Source organism: Tachyglossus aculeatus, chromosome 1, assembly GCF_015852505.1.
Source record: "Tachyglossus aculeatus isolate mTacAcu1 chromosome 1, mTacAcu1.pri, whole genome shotgun sequence".
NCBI classification, from domain to species: domain Eukaryota; kingdom Metazoa; phylum Chordata; class Mammalia; order Monotremata; family Tachyglossidae; genus Tachyglossus; species Tachyglossus aculeatus.
Window position 1 is genome coordinate 156,539,850 of NC_052066.1, and position 19,463 is coordinate 156,559,312.

General features: G+C 45.0%; 1 protein-coding gene across 3 annotated transcripts in view; it reads left to right on the forward strand.

Annotated features, from left to right (window-relative positions):
- Positions 1–1,318: 1,318 nt before the first annotated feature.
- LGMN (legumain) overlaps positions 1,319–19,463 on the forward strand; it is a 37,249-nt gene continuing 19,104 nt past the window's right edge. The window contains exons 1-3 of one of the 3 annotated variants that reach the window (XM_038772644.1): positions 1,325–1,395; positions 16,269–16,338; positions 17,971–18,127. In XM_038772644.1, the coding sequence (XP_038628572.1) occupies positions 17,990–18,127 (138 nt within the window). In that variant the 5' untranslated portion in view covers positions 1,325–1,395; positions 16,269–16,338; positions 17,971–17,989. Of the gene's footprint in view, positions 1,396–7,989; positions 8,045–16,268; positions 16,339–17,970; positions 18,128–19,463 lie in introns of those variants that run through there. The other 2 variants (XM_038772731.1, XM_038772813.1) reach the window with 2 other exon arrangements.

The following is a 19,463-nucleotide window of genomic DNA, read 5'->3' on the forward strand; positions in this document are numbered from 1 at the left end:
GCTGTTGGACAGGGACCGTCTCTATGTGTTGCCGACTTGTACTTCCCAAGCGCTTAGTCCAGTGCTCTGCACACAGTAAGCGCTCAATAAATACGATTGAATGAATGAATGAATCTGTCTCCCCTTCTAGATTTCCCCTCCCGACAGCACCTGTATATATGTTTGTACATATTTATTACTCTATTGTATTTGTACATACTTATCCTATTTATTTTATTTTGTTAATATGTTTTGTTGTCTGTCTCCCCCTTCTATCAATCAATCAATCGTATTTATTGAGCGCTTACTGTGTGCAGAGCACTGTCCTAAGCGCTTGGGAAGTACAAGTTGGCAACATATAGAGACGGTCCCTACCCAACAGTGGGCTCACAGTCTAAAAGGGGGAGACAGAGAACAAAACCAAACATACTAACAAAATAAAATAAATAGAATAGATACGTACAAGTAAAATAAATAAATAAATATGTGAGCCCCCCCACCATGGGACAACCTGATTACCTTGTATCATCATCAATCGTATTTATTGAGGGCTTACTATGTGCAGAGCACTGTACTAAGCGCTTGGGAAGTACAAATTGGCAACACATAGAGACAGTCCCTACCCAACAGCGGGCTCACAGTCTAAAAGGGGGAGACAGAGAACAAAACCAAACATACTAACGAAATAAAATAAGTAGAAGAGATATGTACAAGTAAAATAAATAAATAAATATGTGAGCCCCCCCCCCTCCATGGGACAACCTTGTATCCTACCTAGTGCTTAGAACAGTGCTTGGCACACAGTAAGCGCTCGACAAACCGTATCCTACCTAGTGCTTAGAACAGTGCTTGGCACACAGTAAGCGCTCGACAAACAAACACCATCATTATTATTATTATTATTTATTGAGCAACCGCTTGGTGTGATGCACTGTTATGGTCACTTGGGAAAGAAAGACTTGCAAAGTGACACAGACTAGACTGTGAGCCCGCTGTTGCCAACTTGGACTGCCCAAGCGCTTAGTACAGTGCTCTGCACACAGTAAGCGCTCAATAAATACGATTGAATGAATGAATGAATGAATGAATGATCATTATTGTTGTTATTATGAGGTGGCTCCCTCAGGCCTCATCAGGTGAGGGACAAGCCTCCGCCCCCCCCCCCCGCCGGGTCCCCGGCGCGTGCGCAATCTGGCCCAGGATTGGCCGCCGTCCCGCTCTAGCCCCGCCCCCTCTCTCTCATTGGGCGGCGGCCCCGCCCATCATCGCGGACGGCCAATCCCGAAGCGAGGCTGGCCCCCGCCCGCCTCCTCCTGGGCCTCATAGTGCCCGGCTGTCAATCAGCCCCCGCCGTCGCAGCAGTGGCCGCCTCGAGCTCACGTCAATCACTGCAACCCGGAGGGCGTCCTGGAGGAGGTACGGCCGGCCGATCGCGCCCCCCCCCCAAGGCAGGAGGGAGGTCAGAGGTCAGGGACCCGGGCCTGTGACTTTGGGCAAGTCACATCAATCAATCAATCATATTCATTAAGTCGTTGAAGCAGTGTGGCTCAGTGGAAAGAGCCCCGGCTTGGGAGTCAGAGGTCATGGGTTCGAATCCCGGCCCCACCACAAGTCTGCTGTGTGACCTTGGGCAAGTCACTTCACTTCCCTGGGCCTCAGCGACCTCATCTGTAAAAATGGGGATTAAGACTGTGAGCCCCATGTGGGACAACCTGATCATATTGTATCCCCCAGCGCTTAGAACAGTGCTTTGCACATAGTAAGCGCTTAATAAATGCCGTTATTATTATTATTATTATTCATTCAATCGTATTTATTGAGCGCTTACTGTGCGCAGAGCACTGGACTAAGCGCTTGGGAAGTCCAAGTTGGCAACAGCTAGAGACGGTCCCTACCCAACAGCCGGCTCACAGTCTAGAAGGGGGAGGCGGACAACAAAAAATAAATAGAATAAATATGTACAAACATATATACAGGTGATGGGAGGGGAAATCTAGAAGGGGGAGACAGATTCATTCGTTCATTCAATCGTATTTATTGAGCGCTTACTGTGTGCAGAGCACTGGACTAAACGCTTGGGAAGTACAAATTAGCAACATATAGAGACAGTCCCTACCCAACAGTGGGCTCACAGTCTAGAAGGGGGAGACAGACAACAAAACATATTAACAAAATGAAATAAATAGAATAAGTATGTACAAATACAGTAGAGTAATAAATATGTACAAACATATACAGGTGCTGTCGGGAGGGGAAATCTAGAAGGGGGAGACAGATTCATTCATTCAGTCGTATTTACTGAGCGCTCACTGTGTGCAGAGCACTGTACTGAGCGCTTGGGAAGTCCAAGTTGGCAACATATAGCGACGGTCCCTACCCAACAGTGGGCTCACAGTCTAAAAGACACTTCTCCGTGCCTCAGTTCCCTCATCTGTCAAATGGGGATGAAGACTGGGAGCCCCCCCCCCCCCCCACCGTGGGACAACCTGATCACCTGGTAACCTCCCCAGCGCTTAGAACAGTGCTCCTAAACTGGGAGCCCACTGTTGGGTAGGGACTGTCTCTATATGTTGCCAACTTGTACTTCCCAAGCGCTTAGTACAGTGCTTTGCACACAGTAAGCACTCAATAAATACGATTGAATGAATGCTTTGCACATAGTCAGCGCTTAATAAACCTGTATAATACCTGTATATTTGTATGTATTTATTACTCTATTTTATTAGTACATATTTATTCTATTTATTTTGTTAATATGTTTTGTTGTCTGGCTCCCCCTTCTAGACTGTGAGCCCGCTGTTGGGTAGGGACCGGCTCTATATGTTGCCGACTTGTACTTCCCAAGCGCTTAGTACAGTGCTCAGCACACAGTAAGCGCTCAATAAATACGATTGAATGAATGAATGAATCTGTCTCCCCCTTCTAGATTTCCCCTCCCGACAGCACCTGTATATATGTTTGTACATATTTATTACTCTATTTATTTTATTTGTACATATTTATTCTATTTTATTTTGTTAATATGTTTTGTTATCTGTCGCTCCCTTCTAGACAGTGAGCCCTATGTTGGGTAGGGACCGTCTCTAGATGTTGCCAACTTGTGCTTCCCAAGCGCTTAGTACAGTGCTCTGCACACACTAAGCGCTCAATAAATATGATTGAATGAATGAATCTGTCTCCCCCTTCTAGATTCCCCCTCCCCATCCCCCCCCCCCGCCTTACCTCTTTCCCCTCCCGACAGCACTTGTATATATGTTTGTACATATTTATTACTCTATTTATTTTACTTGTACATATTTATTCTATTTTATTTTAATATGTTTGGTTTTGTTGTCTGCCTCCCCCTTGTAGACTGTGAGCCCGCTGTTGGGTAGGGACCGTCTCTATGTGTTGCCAACTTGTATTTCCCAAGCGCTTAGTACAGTGCTCTGCACACAGTCAGCGCTCAATAAATAAGATTGAATGAAAATGAATAAACGCCATCATTATTATTATTATTATCCTTCTGTCTTCTCTCCCCGACGTTGGGCAAGGGGGAGGTCGGGGGCTGTCGCTCTGTAATGCGAGCCTGTTGTTGGGTTTGGATTATCCCTTTCTGTTGCCCGATTGTAGTAAGAATGATTTTCGTATTTGGTAAGCACTTACTATCTGCTAAGCGTTGGGGATGGGGGAGAAGAAAGACAAACGCTTAGTACAGTGCTCTGCGTACGTAAGCGCTCAATAAATACGATTGAATTGAATGAACTGGGGAGAGAGGACAGGTGAGTGAACAGGGAGGGAGTGGGAGAAGAGGCAGGGAAGAAAACCAGGTGAGGACTTTGGCATGATGCCCACACCAAGCCCTCTGCTTACTACAGTGTTCTGCATGCAGTAAGCGCCCAATAAGTACGATTGATTGAATGAATAATGTGGCTTTGGCTTTCCCGACGGGGTTTTTGAAAACAAACCTATTAGCTGTGCCAGGAGAGGCCGGGCCTTTCCCTACTGTGTGGGTGTGTTTGTGGATGATTGTGCATGTTTGTGTGCGTGGGAGGCTGTTGCACTTGGGGAGGGAAGCTGCCCCCCCCCCCCCCCGACAATCATTATCATCATGGTGGTACTTTCATCCATTCAGTCTCATTTATTGAGTGCTTACCGTGTGCAGAGCACTGTACTAAGCGCTCGGAAAGTCCAGTGCAGCAATAGGGAGACAACCCCTGCCCACAGTAAGCGCTTACCTTGTGTCAAGCGCTACACTTAGCTCCTGGGGAAGATGCAAGCTAATAATAATAATAATAATAGGCATCTGTTAAGCGCTTACTATGTGCAAAGCACTGTTCTAAGCGCTGGGGAGGCTACAGGGTGATCAGGTTGTCCCACATGGGGCTCACAGTCTTAATCCCCATTTACAGATGAGGTAACTGAGGCCCAGAAAAGTTAAGTGACTTGCCCAAGATCACACAGCTGACATGTGGCGGAGTCGGGATTCGAACCCATGACCTCTGACTCCAAAGCCCGTGCTCTTTCCACTGAGCCATTCTGCTTCTCTAAGCAGTTCTCCCCCCACTTCTAGACTGGGAGCCTGTTGTTGGGCAGGGATTGTCTCTATTTGTTGCTGAATTGTACTTTCCAAGCACTTAGTACAGTGCACTGAACACAGTAAGTGCTCAGTAAATATGATTGAATGAATGAAAAATAATAATGGTATTTGTTAAGCGCTTACTATGTGTCAAGCACTGTTCTAAGCCCCGTAGTAGATACAAGGTAATCAGGTTGTCCCACGTGGGGCTCACAGGCTTCATCCCTATTTTACAGATGAGGTAACTGAAGTCAGGTCAGTCACACAGCTGATAAGTGGCCGGGGGGATTAGAACTCACGACCTCTGACTCACAAGTCCTTGCTCTTTCTACTAAGCCACACTGCTTCTCCTACTCAGTCCCTTGTCCCATTTAGTAAAAATAATGGTGGCATTTGTTAAGCACTATGTGCCTGGCACTGTACTAAGCGCTGGGGCGGGTATGAACAAGTCGGGTTGGACAGAGTCCCTTCCCCACGTGGGGACTTTCAGTCTCAATCCCCGTTTTAAGAGATGAGGTAACTGAGGCACGGAGTAGAGAAATGACTCACCCAAGGTCACACAACAGACTTTTCTGCCCCTTTCCAAGACCTCATGCCCCCTGTTAGAGCCTCACCTAGCCCCGGGTTGAGCCAGTAAATCGCCAGTGGTACTTTGATGTTGTCATCTTTTTGCAAGATGTATTCTGTGGATGGTGGTTTGGTTGGGGGTGTCATCATCATCAATCGTATTTGAGCGCTTACTGTGTGCAGAGCACTGTACTAAGCGCTTGGGAAGTACAAGTTGGCAACATATAGAGACAGTCCCTACCCATCAGCGGGCTCACAGTCTAAAAGGGGGAGACAGAGAACAAAACCAAGCATACTAACAAAATAAAATAGAATAGATATGTACAAGTAAAATAGAGTAATAAATATGTACAAACATATATACATATATGCAGGTGCTGTGGGGAAGGGAAGGAGGTAAGATGGGGGGATGGAGAGGGGGATGAGGGGGAGAGGAAGGAAGGGTGTCGGGGGAGTCTTAGCCTGATGGATAGGTTTTTCATCGTCTGGGGGATATCTGAGGCTGATAAGGAAAGGTCAGAAGTTTCAGAATGGAAAAGGGAATGAAGGCAGGGTCGTGGTGGTTTGGCTAACCTGGTGGGGATACCTTTAATAGACTTATGTTAACTTTAATAGAATTGTGTGTCTGTAATAATAATTGTGGTATTTAGGTGCATCCTCTGTGACAAGCACTGTGCTAAGGGCTGAGGTAAATGAGGTTGTATAGGACACAGTCCCTAACACCCATGGGCTTATCCTCTAAGGAGGAGTGAGAACTTGTATTTAGTCCCCCCCATTTTACAGATGAGGAAACTGAAGCAAAGAGAGGTTAAGTGACTTGGCCAAGATCTCACAACAGGCAAGTGACAGAGCTGGGATTAGAGCCCAGGTCTCCAGACTCCTACTTTTTTTTTTTTTTTTTTAATGGTATTAAGTGCTTGCTATGTTCCAGGCACTGTACTAAGTGCTGGGGTAGATTCAATATAATCACCCTTGACACAGTCCATATCCCACATGAGGCTCACAGTCTAAGGAGGAGTGAGAAGTGGTATTTAGTTCCCTATTTTTCAGATGAGGAAACTGAGCCACAGAGAAGTTAAGTGACCCGCCCAAGGGCACACAGCGGATAAGTGGCACAACTGGGATTTGAACCCAGGTTCTTTCGATTCCCAGGCCCATGTTCTGACCACTAGACCATCCTGCTTCTCAAAGTCCTATGCTGTTTAAGGCCGGGCAGGTAACCTGGTGAAATGTTAATTAATGCCCAACCATGTGTATTAGCTGTGAGTTTTCATCTATTCAGATGCTTTTAAGAAAAGCCAGGATGATTGTTTTTAATGGGGAGAAATGAGCCTGCTGAATCATGTAGATCAAATCAGAGCTCAGGTTTTCAAAGAAAAATTGAATGTATTTTAAGTCTTACATGTGTGAAGACAAGAGACATTGCAGTGCAGGGGAAGTGAAATGTTGAATTGTTACAGACATTCAAAGGGCTTTCTGCCCTGTTCTAGGTTGGAGCTTGAAAGAATTGGGTGTTTTTTCAAAGCCACTACATGAGAAACCGCTAACTAGTTGCTTTTATTGAGGTCTTCCAATAGTTGCCATGTATTTTATATTAAAAATAACAGCCTTGAACTTTTAAGTCATAACACATAAGGTCATGACTACTAAGGAAAATGCAGAACACAAACTACTGTAAACTTTGTCTGCTGATGACCAAGAAAGTTACTTTAGTGTTAAAACACAAATACCAAAAGATAAAAGAAATCGAAAGTTATTTGGAAGGTCAATTAACCCACCTATGAAAATTTGTCCTGGCTGTGCTGAAGACTTGAGTTCTTAGTAGTTTTAGTTTTGACAAAATTCTTTCTGTTTTATTGTACGCTTCCAGCCATAGTTCAGGGCTGTGACCACTAAGCATTCAAATTCAGGTGATAATTCCGAAGAAGACGTTTTCAGTCAAGATTCTCAAATAAGGTTAAAAAATAGTGTAACATTTTATCATCATACCTGCCTTGGTTTGTGCTGCCACATGCAAGGAGATGCTAAATATTTTTAAATTATGACATGTTGATTGTGAGTTTCCTAGAAGGCACGTTATGATTGGTTTAAACTTTGGGCAGCAAACAGCACATTCGCGTGATCTTGAAGGACATTTTGAATACTTCTCTGAACAAAAACAGGACATTATTGATAAATGTCTGCCCGCTGGGCACCTCTGGTTTACAAAGTGCTGTTCCTGTACTTGTGGCAAGGTGCCCATAACAATGTCAGTATACTTGGTGGCTACTGACACTGCATGTGTGCTCAGTTCATCCCAGCTGGATTCCGTTTAGGCCTGAGCTACAGAATCCATTGACCAGGTTGGGCATAGGCAATGCCCTTCCATTCTCTCAGACCTAATATGAACCCCCGCACACAAAAAATAGCAAATCCTGATTTTGCATTAAGCATAATGCATTGCTTTTTATGGCTTGAACATACAAATGTAGTTAGAGAAGACAACATCTGCCATTAAGGAGCTGACACTAATAGGGAGAGTTATTCAATTGTACTTATTGAGCACTTACCTGTGCAAAGCACTGTAATAAGCACTTGGGAGAGTACACTATAATAGTAAACACTTTCACTGCCTACGGCGAGTTTACAATCTGGTCGAGAAGTGGACAGTGACACCTTGAGCTGAAAGGAATCACAAACTCGGTACTAGAGTACTAAATTGTACCAACTCTGTACTAGATGGAGTACTGAGTTGGGGAAGACTATGGAGCTTGGTTCTACCACATATCCTGGCTGACAATTAGAAGGGAGGGAAAAAGAGATATATGTGGGGGGGAAAAAACTGTGGTCATTTATCATTTGGAAACAACCACTGTAGAAAATAACTGTATTCTTCAACTCTTCAGGCAACTCAGCCCTGCTCTGTTTGAACCTCCACAACCTTCTTGACATTCCTTACAGGTAGGGAGAGGGGCTTGGCTCCCAGGACATCAGGTGGGTGGAGGGACTGGTTGTGGGGCTTAAAGCCATCCCACCTCCCCACCCTGAGACCCCCAAAGCCCTGGAGTGGGAGCCCTGGACCACATGCTGCTTGACTTTATCTGCCTGAGCCTCCGCTCCTCTAGGGATGGAGCTCAGCCTCCTTTTGGAAGGTAGGAGGATGAGGGCACCTTTGACATCAGCCTGCCTTCTGGGAGGGAGCTCAGAAGCCCCCATAAAAGGCCCTGGTCTGCAGGTTACCAGATTTCATCAGCTACCCTCATCCTTGAAGGGCAGGGATATGGGTCAAAAGGCCAAAGGGTTTTGGCTAGGTTTGTAGGGAAGGGAAAAGGAATTCAAGCCACCTATTTACCAAACTGCTTAACAACACAAATCCTAGGCCCCTTTCACTTAAACCAACAGATCATGTGGGCAGGGACCTTGTCTACCAACTCTACTTTTATTGTACTATCCCAAGTGCTTATTTCAGTGCTCTGCACACCATGACTGCTCAGTAAATCCCACTGATTGATTAATTGATGGAGACAGCAAATCTAGTGGCACATCTCCAGGAAGAAGGAATATTTAAGTGGAGAACGAAGGAGGAAGGCAGATAAATTCTAGGTCAGTTTTGCGGTATGTTGTAAGACAAATCACTTCAGCCTTCCTGCTTCAGTTTATCCAGCTGTTAAATGAGGACACTAAAGCTTTTCCCCCACTTCAGAGTCAAGTGACTTCTCTGTAGGAAAGGGCCTCCCTAAAAATTTGCGGCCTTTCAAGAAGGCCCCAGATGCCTGTTACGGGAACTTCCAGAACACTGGGCTGTTGCACCACAGTTCTCAACAACTCTTAAATAAGTGGGATGAAGTGGTATTTGAGAACCTTGCCCCAGAGAGGGATGGGAGAAGGTCTTCTCTTCCTACTGCCAAAATGGGAGTGGGAGGAGAGCAGGACGTGGCTGGGAAAAGTTGTCTGGTAAGAAAGGAATCAATCAGTTGTACTTATTGAGCACTTACTGTGTGCAGGGCACTGTACTTAGTGTTTGGGAGCATACAGTACAACAGAGTGGGTAGATATGTTCCCTGCCAAAGAGCAAAGAAATGATCAGGAGTATAGCCAAATTTATGGTGGTCTGTTCAAATGAGAGTAGTGGGAAGAATTTGCTAAGTCGGTTAGCCTGGTGCTAGTCACTGGACCTCTTGGTAATAGGTGTTGGTCACTGATCATCATCATCATCATCATCAATCGTATTTATTGAGCACTTACTGTGTGCAGAGCACTGTACTAAGCGCTTGGGAAGTACAATTTGGCAACATATAGAGACAGTCCCTACCCAACAATCAATCAATTAATGGCATTTAGTGAGCACTCTTTGTGTGCAGAACACTGTACTAAGCCCTTGGGAGAACACAAGAGAGCTGGCAGATGCGTTCCCTGCTGACAAGAAGCTTACAGTGTAGAGTGGGAGACAGACATTAATATAAATTTTGGAGGTGCTGGGAGATGAATATCAAGTGCATAGGTGACACAGAAGGGAGAGGGAGTCAGGGAACTAGAACTAGAGTAAAACAGAAGAAGGTAATGATTTTGTCCTGCAAAGGCATATATACCACATGTGATCAATCTATGCCTTTAAAAGACCACATCATGGAATCTATACCAATGAAGAAATGCAGCTATTTCTACCTGAGGCAAATCACCTGCCTCCAAGACAGCCGGAAATACACCTGCAGCTCTTCTTGGTTAAGACGAGTAGGAAAACACCTGCCTTCATTCACAGCCCTGCTAAAAAGGAGTTCAAGTCTGCTGTTGATCCAGCCTGCAGGCTCAATTGTGCCTGCCCCTGAACTAGAAGGGTAGTGTTTAAGCCTGTAGTATGTGGCTTTTGCAGAAATGATGATTTTGCTAACCCCTGCCTCCTCGATTTATTTCTTGAGTTCTGGGGGAAGCTGTCCTCTTGACCTTTCTTTATACAGAAGTCTTCTCAGATCTAATTGTTCATCTGACATTCTGGGCAGGGAGACCACGATGGACATCCCAGGAAGAGTCACTTCAGTGGAATGCGGTGTCCCATTCTTCCACTTCAGTGACGGATGACTAAAAAGATCAGGAATTGGCCTGCACTGACTCATATTTTCAAACCTTATGCACATATTGTGGCTGAAATTGACACTGACACCATTCTAATTTTCCAGTTTATTTAGAAATGCCCTTGTTGAAGTGTATGAGTTCTGTGTGTGCTTTTTCTTTTTTGGAGGGGGGTGGTGTGGGGATGATCAGGTAGTTTCTGGCTGTAGATCCTGACTAGAAGGATTAACTTGAGGCTTCTATGACACCAGAAGAACTTAAAGAATATGAGAAATTCCATTCTCGAATCAAATCCCAGTCAAGCAGTCTGCCTCAGAGTGGAAACAGGATGTTTAAGGGAAGAACCTTGTGATGGTTCCTATTGGCTTTGGATTTAAACTACAACATCAGTCAACTAGTTGATGGTATCCATTGAGTGCTTACGATATGCAGAGCACTATACTAAGCGCTTGAAAGAGTACCATGCAACAGAATTAGTAAATATGTGCCCTGCCCATAACGAGTACAGTGCCTGGCATATAGTGAACACCTCATTCCGTAAATGAATAAAAATAATCCCTAACTTTCCGTGTGCAGTGCACTGTACTGAGTGCTTGGGGAAGGACAATATAACAAGAGTTGGTAGACACATTTCTGGCTTATATACATAAACACTGTGGGGCTGAAGGAGGGATGAATAAAGGGTACAAACCCAACTGCCAGGGCAGTGCAGAATGGAGAGGGAATAGGGGCATAAGGGCTTAGTCAGAGAAGGCCTCTTGGAGAAGATGTGATTTTAATAAGGCTTTGAAGGTGAGGATAGTGAGGGTCTGTCGGGTATGGAGGAGGGCATTCCAGGCCGGAGGCAGGATGTGAGGGAGGGATCGGTGGCAAGGTAGACAAGATTGAGGTACAGTGAGTAGATTCGCTTTAGAGGAGCAACGGGTGCAGGCTGAGTTATAGTAGGAAATCCTCTCCTCCTCCCCATCCCCCCCGCCCTACCTCCTTCCCCTCCCCACAGCACCTGTATATATGTTTGTACAGATTTATTACTCTATTTCACTTGTACATATTTACTATTCTATTTTGTTAATGATGTGCATCTAGCTTTACTTCTATTTATTCTGTTGACACCTGTCCACATGTTTCATTTTGTTGTCTGTCTCCCCCTTCTAGGCTGTGAGCCCATTGTTGGGTAGGGACCATCTCTATATGTTGCCAACTGGTACTGCCCAAGCGCTTAGTACAGTGCTCTGCACACAGTAAACGCTCAATAAATACGATTGAGTGAATGAGGGGGCAAGGTGATTGAGTGCTTTAAAGCCGGTGGTAAGGAGTTTCTGTTTGGTGTGGCTGTGACTGGGCAACCACTGCAGGTTCTAGAGGAGTGGGTGGGTGGTGTGTGTGTGGGGTGCTTAGAGTGAATGTTTTTGAAGAAAAATTATCTGGGCAGCAGAGTGAAGTATGGACTGGAATAGGGAGAGACAGGAGGCTGAGAGGTCAGCAAGGAGGCTAATGCACTAGTCAAGGCAGGATAAGATAAGCGCTTCAATCACTGTGGTAGCAGTTCGGATGGAAAAGCAGCGTGGATGGAAAAGCAGCTGCTTTAAGAGAAGCAGCGTGGCTCATTGGAAAGAGCACGTGCTTTGGAGTCAGAGGTCATGGGTTCGAATCCCGGCTCCACCACATGTCTGCTGTGTGACCTTGGGCAAGTCACTTAACTTCTCTGAGCCTCAGTTCCCTCTTCTGTAAAATGGGAATTAAGACTGTGAGCCCCACGTGGGACAACTTGATCACCTTGTATCCCCCCCCCAGTGCTTAGAACAGTGCTCTGCACATAGTAAGCGCTTAACAAATGCCATCATTATTATTATTATTATGGAAAAGGTGGATTTTAGCAATATTGTCAAGGTTCATTCAGTGGTATTTATTGAGCGCTTACTGTGTGCAGAGCACTGTACTAAGCACTTGAGCACTGTACTGATGAGATCTTATGACACTGAGTATGTGAGTTGAATGGTTATTTGAGGATAAGGCCAAGGTTATGGGCTTTTGATACGGTGTAGGGAGGGTGTTCTGCTGTCTATCAGTCAATGAGTAGCATTTATTGAGCACTTAACAGTGTGCAGGGCACTGTATTAAGCACTTGGAGGAATCCAGTGCAGCAGAGTCTACAGTGATAAGGGCAGGGACAGGACAGTGGGGTGGGAAAATGAGAAGCAGCTTGGCCTAGTGCATAGAACACAGGCCTTGGAGTCTGAAGGACCTAGCTTCTAATTCAGGCTCCTTCACTTGTCTGCTGTATGATCTTTGGCAAGTCACTTCACTTCTCTGGGCCTCAGTTACCTCATCTGCAAAATGGGGATTGAGACTGTGAGCCCCACAAGGGACAGGGACTGTGTCCACCTTGTTTTCCATGGATCCACCCCAATGCTTAGAACAGTGTCTGGCATATAGTAAGCGCTTAACCAATGCCATCCTTATTATCCAAGTAGAGATCTCCTGAAGGCAGGAGGAAATACGAGACTGCAGAGAAGAAGAGAGATCAGGGCTGGAGATGTAGATTTGGGGATCGTCTGTACGGAGGTGGAAGTTGAAGCCATGTGAGTGAATGAGTTCTCCAGGGGAGTGGGAGTAGATGGAGCATAGAAGAGGCTCCAGAAATGAGCCTTGAGGAACTCCATGTAGTGAGGGGATGGCACCTCTGTGTTAAGGCTGGAGGCTAAGAGGAGGAAGGATTGAGGAGTCCTGGAGTGCCCTTTAAGCAATGGTGCACTCCCTTTTGGCAGGGGCCCATTTTCAGAAACCCAAGTCTGCTCTCTCTGCATCCATGAAAGAGCTCTGCATAAGCTTGGGTAAGCCCCTGGGTCCTGAATCCGTTGACATTCAACTCTCCTGTAACACAGGAGAATTGTTCTGGCAAAACCCCATGTTAAAGAAAACTCACATTGTAATACTCCCCCAGGTCAGATGACACAAACTCGCACTGTATCCAAAACAGGATCATGTCACCAGCCAAACACTCCCTAGTGTCCTAGCCAAAACACATACTGAGGACATGTGTTCCGAGAGAAGCGGGGGCCCTGCATTGGCCCAAGACTTCAAAAACCCTCCTGAATTTGGGCTGGGCTCAGGCCCCCTCCTGAAACACCTGTGCTAAAAGGTCAGGATTTAGGCCAGCACAGGGAGGGGCAAGAGGCTGGTTCCAGCAGCTCTCACGCCTCTGTGCAAGCCCAGCTGGCCTCTGAAGAGGGAAGTCCAAATTCCCAGGGGTCAGATAACAAATACCACCATCATCATCACTTGGGCCATCGGGAAGGGCCGGCTTGAGTTGGGAATATACAGTCCGTGCGGGTTCTAGGTTGTGGCTTGAAGATTGTGAACCCCATATAGGGCAGGGACTGTGTCCAACCTGATTTGCTTGTATCCACCCCGGTACATAGAACAGTTCGTGGTACATAGTAAGTGCTTAACAAATGCCATGATTATTACAATTGTTATTACTCACAAAACTTACTGATTGGATAGAGCATGGGCTTAGAAGTCAGGACTTGGGTACTAAACCCTGCTACTCCACTTGTCTGCTCTGCAATCTTGGGCAAGCCACTTCACGTCTCTGGGCCTCAGTTACCTCATCTGTAAAATAGGGGTGAAGACTGTGAGCCCCATATGGGACAGGGATTGGGTCCAACCTGATTAGTCTGGATCTACCCAGCGCTTAGGACAGTGCCTGGCACATAGTAAGTGTTTTACGAATACCATTCAAAAAATTCATCATCTGAGCAAATGACAAGTATGGTTTTTGTGGCTGAAAGGGCGTTTTAAATATGGGCCACTTGTTGAAAAGTTTGTTAGGGGAACCTTGCATTGAGAAACTGCGCAAACCCCCCATTTCCAAGATACAAACCTGAACCTCTTGCACACATTCAGGGCGGCCTGCTGAAATTGGCAGACCTCTAGGAGTGGGGAGCAGAGGCAGCAGTGGGATGCCAGGAGGGCAGATGCAGCCAAGCAGTCCTGTTAACACTATTCTTCCTCTGCCCCGGCCCTAAATGGGATCTAAGTAAGGCTCTACCTGCCTCCTTGGGCCTGTTCCCTGCCAGTTTGGTGTCTAGGGTGACCTGCTAGGTTTGCATCTCTCTTCATTAGCAGCAATAGATAGGACCCAGCTCCTTCCTCCCCGTTCCCTCATCTCCCAGCTCCTGCCTCCCCATTCCCTCATCTCCCAGCTCCCGCAACCCCCGGACCCTCTTCTCCCAGCTTGTACCACCTCCGGACGCTGGTCTCCTGGCTCCTGCCACCCCAGACCCTTATCTCTCAGCTCCCACCACCCCGGGTTTCATCTCCTAGAGGGAGGGCCTTCGACCAAGCACCCTACACGGGGAAATTGGGATTTCTACCCATTGGAGGGTCCCACAATATTAACATTCAGAGTTCCCAGAGAGCGCCAATTGGAAATCACACCACGAGGTAAATGATTTCACCTCATTTATAAATTATCGGGAATAAAAGTCTTTGTACCTGGGTTAAATCCAAAGGAATGAAAAAATACTTAAATAGGAAACAAGTGATAGAAAAAGTCTACCAGCAACCAACACAATTGCATAAATTTGTTGTGCACTGCAAAGGAGCCTTGCACAATTTCTTCCACCAGCTGAAGTGCTCTTTAGTTTTGCTCCTAGCCTTGTAGTAATAGTTCCTGTTTCAAATAAGAAAAAAAATGATTTTTTTTTAAATTAACCTTGTAACCCATCATCTGTGGTTACCCTCCACCTAACATTTCACTTGAAAGTGGCATGTGGGTGTTTGCTGTAGTGGGCGCTAAGCATGTGGGATTCATTACCGCAGAAAGTTATAAGAGCAGAAAATACCCCTAAGTTCATCTGTGCTGGATTACTGGAGGGAAAGTTAGGGGTGATACTTGGGACAACCATAACCATGATGATGTGTCAAGAAGGGCCACAATTATACTTTCCCTCCAAGAACTATTTGGTGTCAATGTTGGAGGCAGACTCCTGGGCAAGGTGGGCCTTAATACTGGTTAGAGAAGTGTTATAAAGTTGTAGTGAAGTTAAGTTGGGCAGGAAAAATTGCTATAAAGAGACCACCCCTGACAAACCCCGGAAAACACTAAATGAAGAAACATATAGGCTTGTGCAGGTGGGAGGTGGGAAGTGAAAGTAATATAATAAAACTCAGAGTAAGCAGACATCTCTTGTGGTAGATAGCCACAGGAAAAAAATACTTGTCTTGCCGCATTTACCCACAGAGGTCTGCAACTGGGGTTATTGTACACAGTGTTTCCTTTGCAAGACCCCACCTTCAGAGGATAACAAAATAACACAACTACAGTTAGTAGTTCTCACAATATCTCTTCTGTAGTGCATTCCCATTCCCCAAATAAGGAAATCCTAGGAAATGTTAAGTGATCTGTTCCAGGAACAGAGCCAGTCCTGGGTAGATTTGGGACAGGACAATTCAGGGTTTCCTGAATTCTAATGCAGTGCTTGGTGCATAAATCACTTTCTTCTTCAAATCCTGCCTTTTCCTTTCCTGTGAACTACAAGAGAAACAACTCAAACAGTGCCTCCACAAAAAACACAGAGCGATTTCCTCCCAGGAATCCCGCAGTATTATGCTGGTAAATTGCTACCCATTACCTTTGCGGGCATCTAATAAAGCTAAACCAGCTTTGGCAAACTGTGCCAAGTGCCTGACTCGTGTTTCACTACTTGCTCATTAACAGGAACTCTGGCTGCGCTAGCTATTGTGTGGACATTGTGTTTATCCATTCCTATTTAAAATTTCCAGCATGTATGTAACACCAGGTGCGAAGCTTGGGTGACAAGAGGACACCAAAGATATTTAGACTTGCAGACTGAGTCCATCTGGACCAGTTCTCTCAATAGTTCATAAAAAAGATACTGCAAAAGATCAAGGAAATAGGAACATTAAGGCAGTTTGGTCCCGTCACAGTTCTGCCCACAAGGGATGAAGAGCCACTGTTGGGTAGGGACTGTCTCTATATGTTGCCAACTTGTACTTCCCAAGCGCTTAGAACAGTGCTCTGCACACAGTAAGCGCTCAATAAATACGATTGATGATGATGATCAGATTGAGGCTGTCCATTTTTTTTCAGAGAAACGGCACCCGGGCGTGTGTCTCCTAATTGGCTTCAAGGCCCCATTAACTGACGGCAGTGTCTGCAGGTACTGGTGGCTCCTTGTGACCTCTTTTGCGCAACTACCAACCTGACTGGACTCTGCCCTGAGACTCCTAGGAGGCGGTGGGTTAGGGATGGTGGGCGGAGAAATGGAAAAGCTGGAACTACCGTGTGTAAACGTTAGTTGAGGGTGCTGATATCAGGGTTTCCGGGATAGGCTTGGAGGGGACGTTAGTGGTCTGCACCTCCAGTTCACTTCCTTTCCTCAAGACATTTTGGGGCTCACCAAGAGCTTGGACCTACACACTCACCTCTTCCCTTCAAGCATCTGCCAAGTGGGGTATCATAATTCCTTTGTCTCATGAGTGCCCCACTATTGTTCAGTTTCAATCAATCCTGTGCGTAGAGCACTGTTCTAAGCACTTAGGAGAGTGCAATATATCAGAGTTGGTCGGCACATTCCCTCCCTACGAGGAGCATGGATTCCCACCCATCTCTTAGAGAGGCAGTATGGCCTAGTGGAAAGAGCGTGGGTAGGGGAATCAGAGGAACTGGGTTCTAACTCCAGCTCTACCACTTGCCTGCTAGGTGACCTACGTTGTCAGGGCACTTCTCTGGGCCTCAGTTCCTTCATCTGCAAAATGGGGATTCAATACCTGTTCTCCCTCCTCTTAGACTGTAAGCCCCGTGGGAGCCTGATGATGTTGTATCTACCCCAGTACAGTGCTTGTCACACAGTAAGTGCTTACTTAGTACAGTGCTTTGCACACAGTAAGCACTCAGTAAATACCGTTATTAGTATTACTCTGGAATCTGACCAGTTGGAGGAGGTGAAGGGAAAAATCTGAAGAGAAGTGGAGACCATTTAAGTAAACTTAACTGGTGAAGTAATTTGATTTTTCTTTCATTTTGCTCCATGGCTGAGTAATGGGGTGGCATTGCTCAGTTTCCTGTGGCATTTCTGCCTTTTTTTCTCCAATTTCATAGGCAGGCCTGGTTTCACACCACAGAAAGTCCAGATGAGAGTTTTTCAAGCTGAATTTTAAAATGTAATATAATTTTAAAATGTTAAACTAAAGGAATCCAGGGACCAACCCTTGATGTTTTCTAAGCTATTTACTTTGCTGTAAGGGTCCTTTAAAAAAAAATGGGCATTTGAGTTATTTGTGAAGTGAACTTAACTCTGGGGGGCCCAGTCTCAGTTTTCCTATCAGAATTGCACTCCAGACTGGTATATCCAGTATTTCTGCAGAATACTTCTGGATTGCTGTGATTTTAACCAGCTTAAATTCAACTTAAATATTTTAAAACTTCCCTTTCCAAGAATGACTCAACCTTATTCCAGAAGAGGTATTATTAGCCATTTTTAGCATCCAACATAGTTCCAAATATTTTCTAGATAGTCTCTCAGTAAGCTCCACAATCATTTCTGTTGGGGCAGTTATTAAACCCCATTTTATTGATGGCAAACAAGCCCAGAGAGAAAGTGCTTTCCAAGTGTATCTAGTGAACCAGGGACACCATCTTTTACTGTCTATCTAGAACACCAGACTGCCCTTTCGATGAAAATAGCCTTATCTCTCTGTTACACTGTAACTGGTTTTTGTTCTAGGCTAAAAATATTGCTACGCATTGGTGTCCTAACTTTAACCCCTTCTTTTCTTTTACATTTCTGCAGCTCGAGTAAAAGAGACAGGATGATTTTGAAGACCATTGTGTTCCTCAGCTTAGTCCTGGGAAGTAGCACTTTGCCTCTGGATGATCTCGAGGATGGAGGCAAGCACTGGGTGGTTATCGTAGCAGGATCCAATGGCTGGTATAACTACCGACATCAGGTAAGAAGCGATAGGTTTTCTTTTCCATTTTGGCCTCGATCTCAGCAGTTTCCAGGGTTAGATACGTACTGAAGAAGCCAGATTATATAAAATAACGTGGCTCAGGACCTAACATTTCATTTCTAGAGTTTATTTATTGATAACAATGTCTGTCCTCTAGACTGTAAGCTCATTGTGGGTAGGGCATATGTCTATATTGTTATAGTGTACTCTCCGAAGTGCTTAGTACAGTGCTCTGCACACAGTAAGCACTCACATACAATAAGACTAATGTCTTTTGCTCCAACTGAATTCTGGGTTGGCTAATTCTACTGAAAAGAGTTCATATTTCTTAGCATTGTATGACATAAAGATGCTGATAACTACAGCCCCAAATTGCCAGTTGGAAAGGTGAATACTTTAAGAAGCTCTTGATAGAAGATTGCTGTTTGGGGTAATTAAGCCTTTTCTTTAAATGCTGGTCCCAGAATCAAAGACATTTAAATATTTTTGTACTTGAGCTATTTCCACAATATCCAGGTGTTGCTTTCTTTGTGCCCAAAACTAAGAATTATTGGCAACTTTTCACAGGCCTGTGAGAGTGGGAGGTAGAGACAAAAGCTGGTTCAAATAAGGAGAGAAGGAACTGAAAACAAAGTTTCACATGATGCACACCATAGCTTTAATTTTAATTTCTAAAAATAGAACATTGCCACATCAATCAACTACCAACAGCTAGTGTTTGCTAAATGTCTACAACCTACAGAGCATGTGTCACGTGGGTAATATGACAAAATGTGATACCCAATTATATGCACGAACAGTCCTTTTTCAAAACCGAAGATAACTTTTTTGAAGTGAAAAAGCTGAAAAGGGCCCAGCCATGTTTTCTTTACTTTGCTATTGCACTATCTGCCAAGGCAAAAGCTTGGGGGAAAAAAGCATCCAAGTTGCCCATTGGCCATACCTGGGCTCAAGCAAGTTTATTTTTTATTGTACTTGATGGGAATTCTCGTGTGATGGAGTATATAAATGGAATGTGTCCAAACAAGCCCAGTTCCTATTTACGTGTATGTTTTGACACTGTTTTACGGAACGTACATCATTGAGTCCAGGCCACACAGTATGAGAGGCAGTTGTGTGAACTAAACATGGCAGCAGGAGTTAAGCTACATTTTCTCACTTTTTCTAGACCAAGGTCTTCTTAAAAATAAATATTTTAAATTAAATTTTCTCCTAGAGACTTTTTTTAAATTTAATCTCTGCTTTGAATAACTTTCCAGGCAACAATAGTCAAAGATGAACTGGTTTCAGGAAAGCTGCTCTTGCTGCTATTTTACATTTGCACTTTGTATAA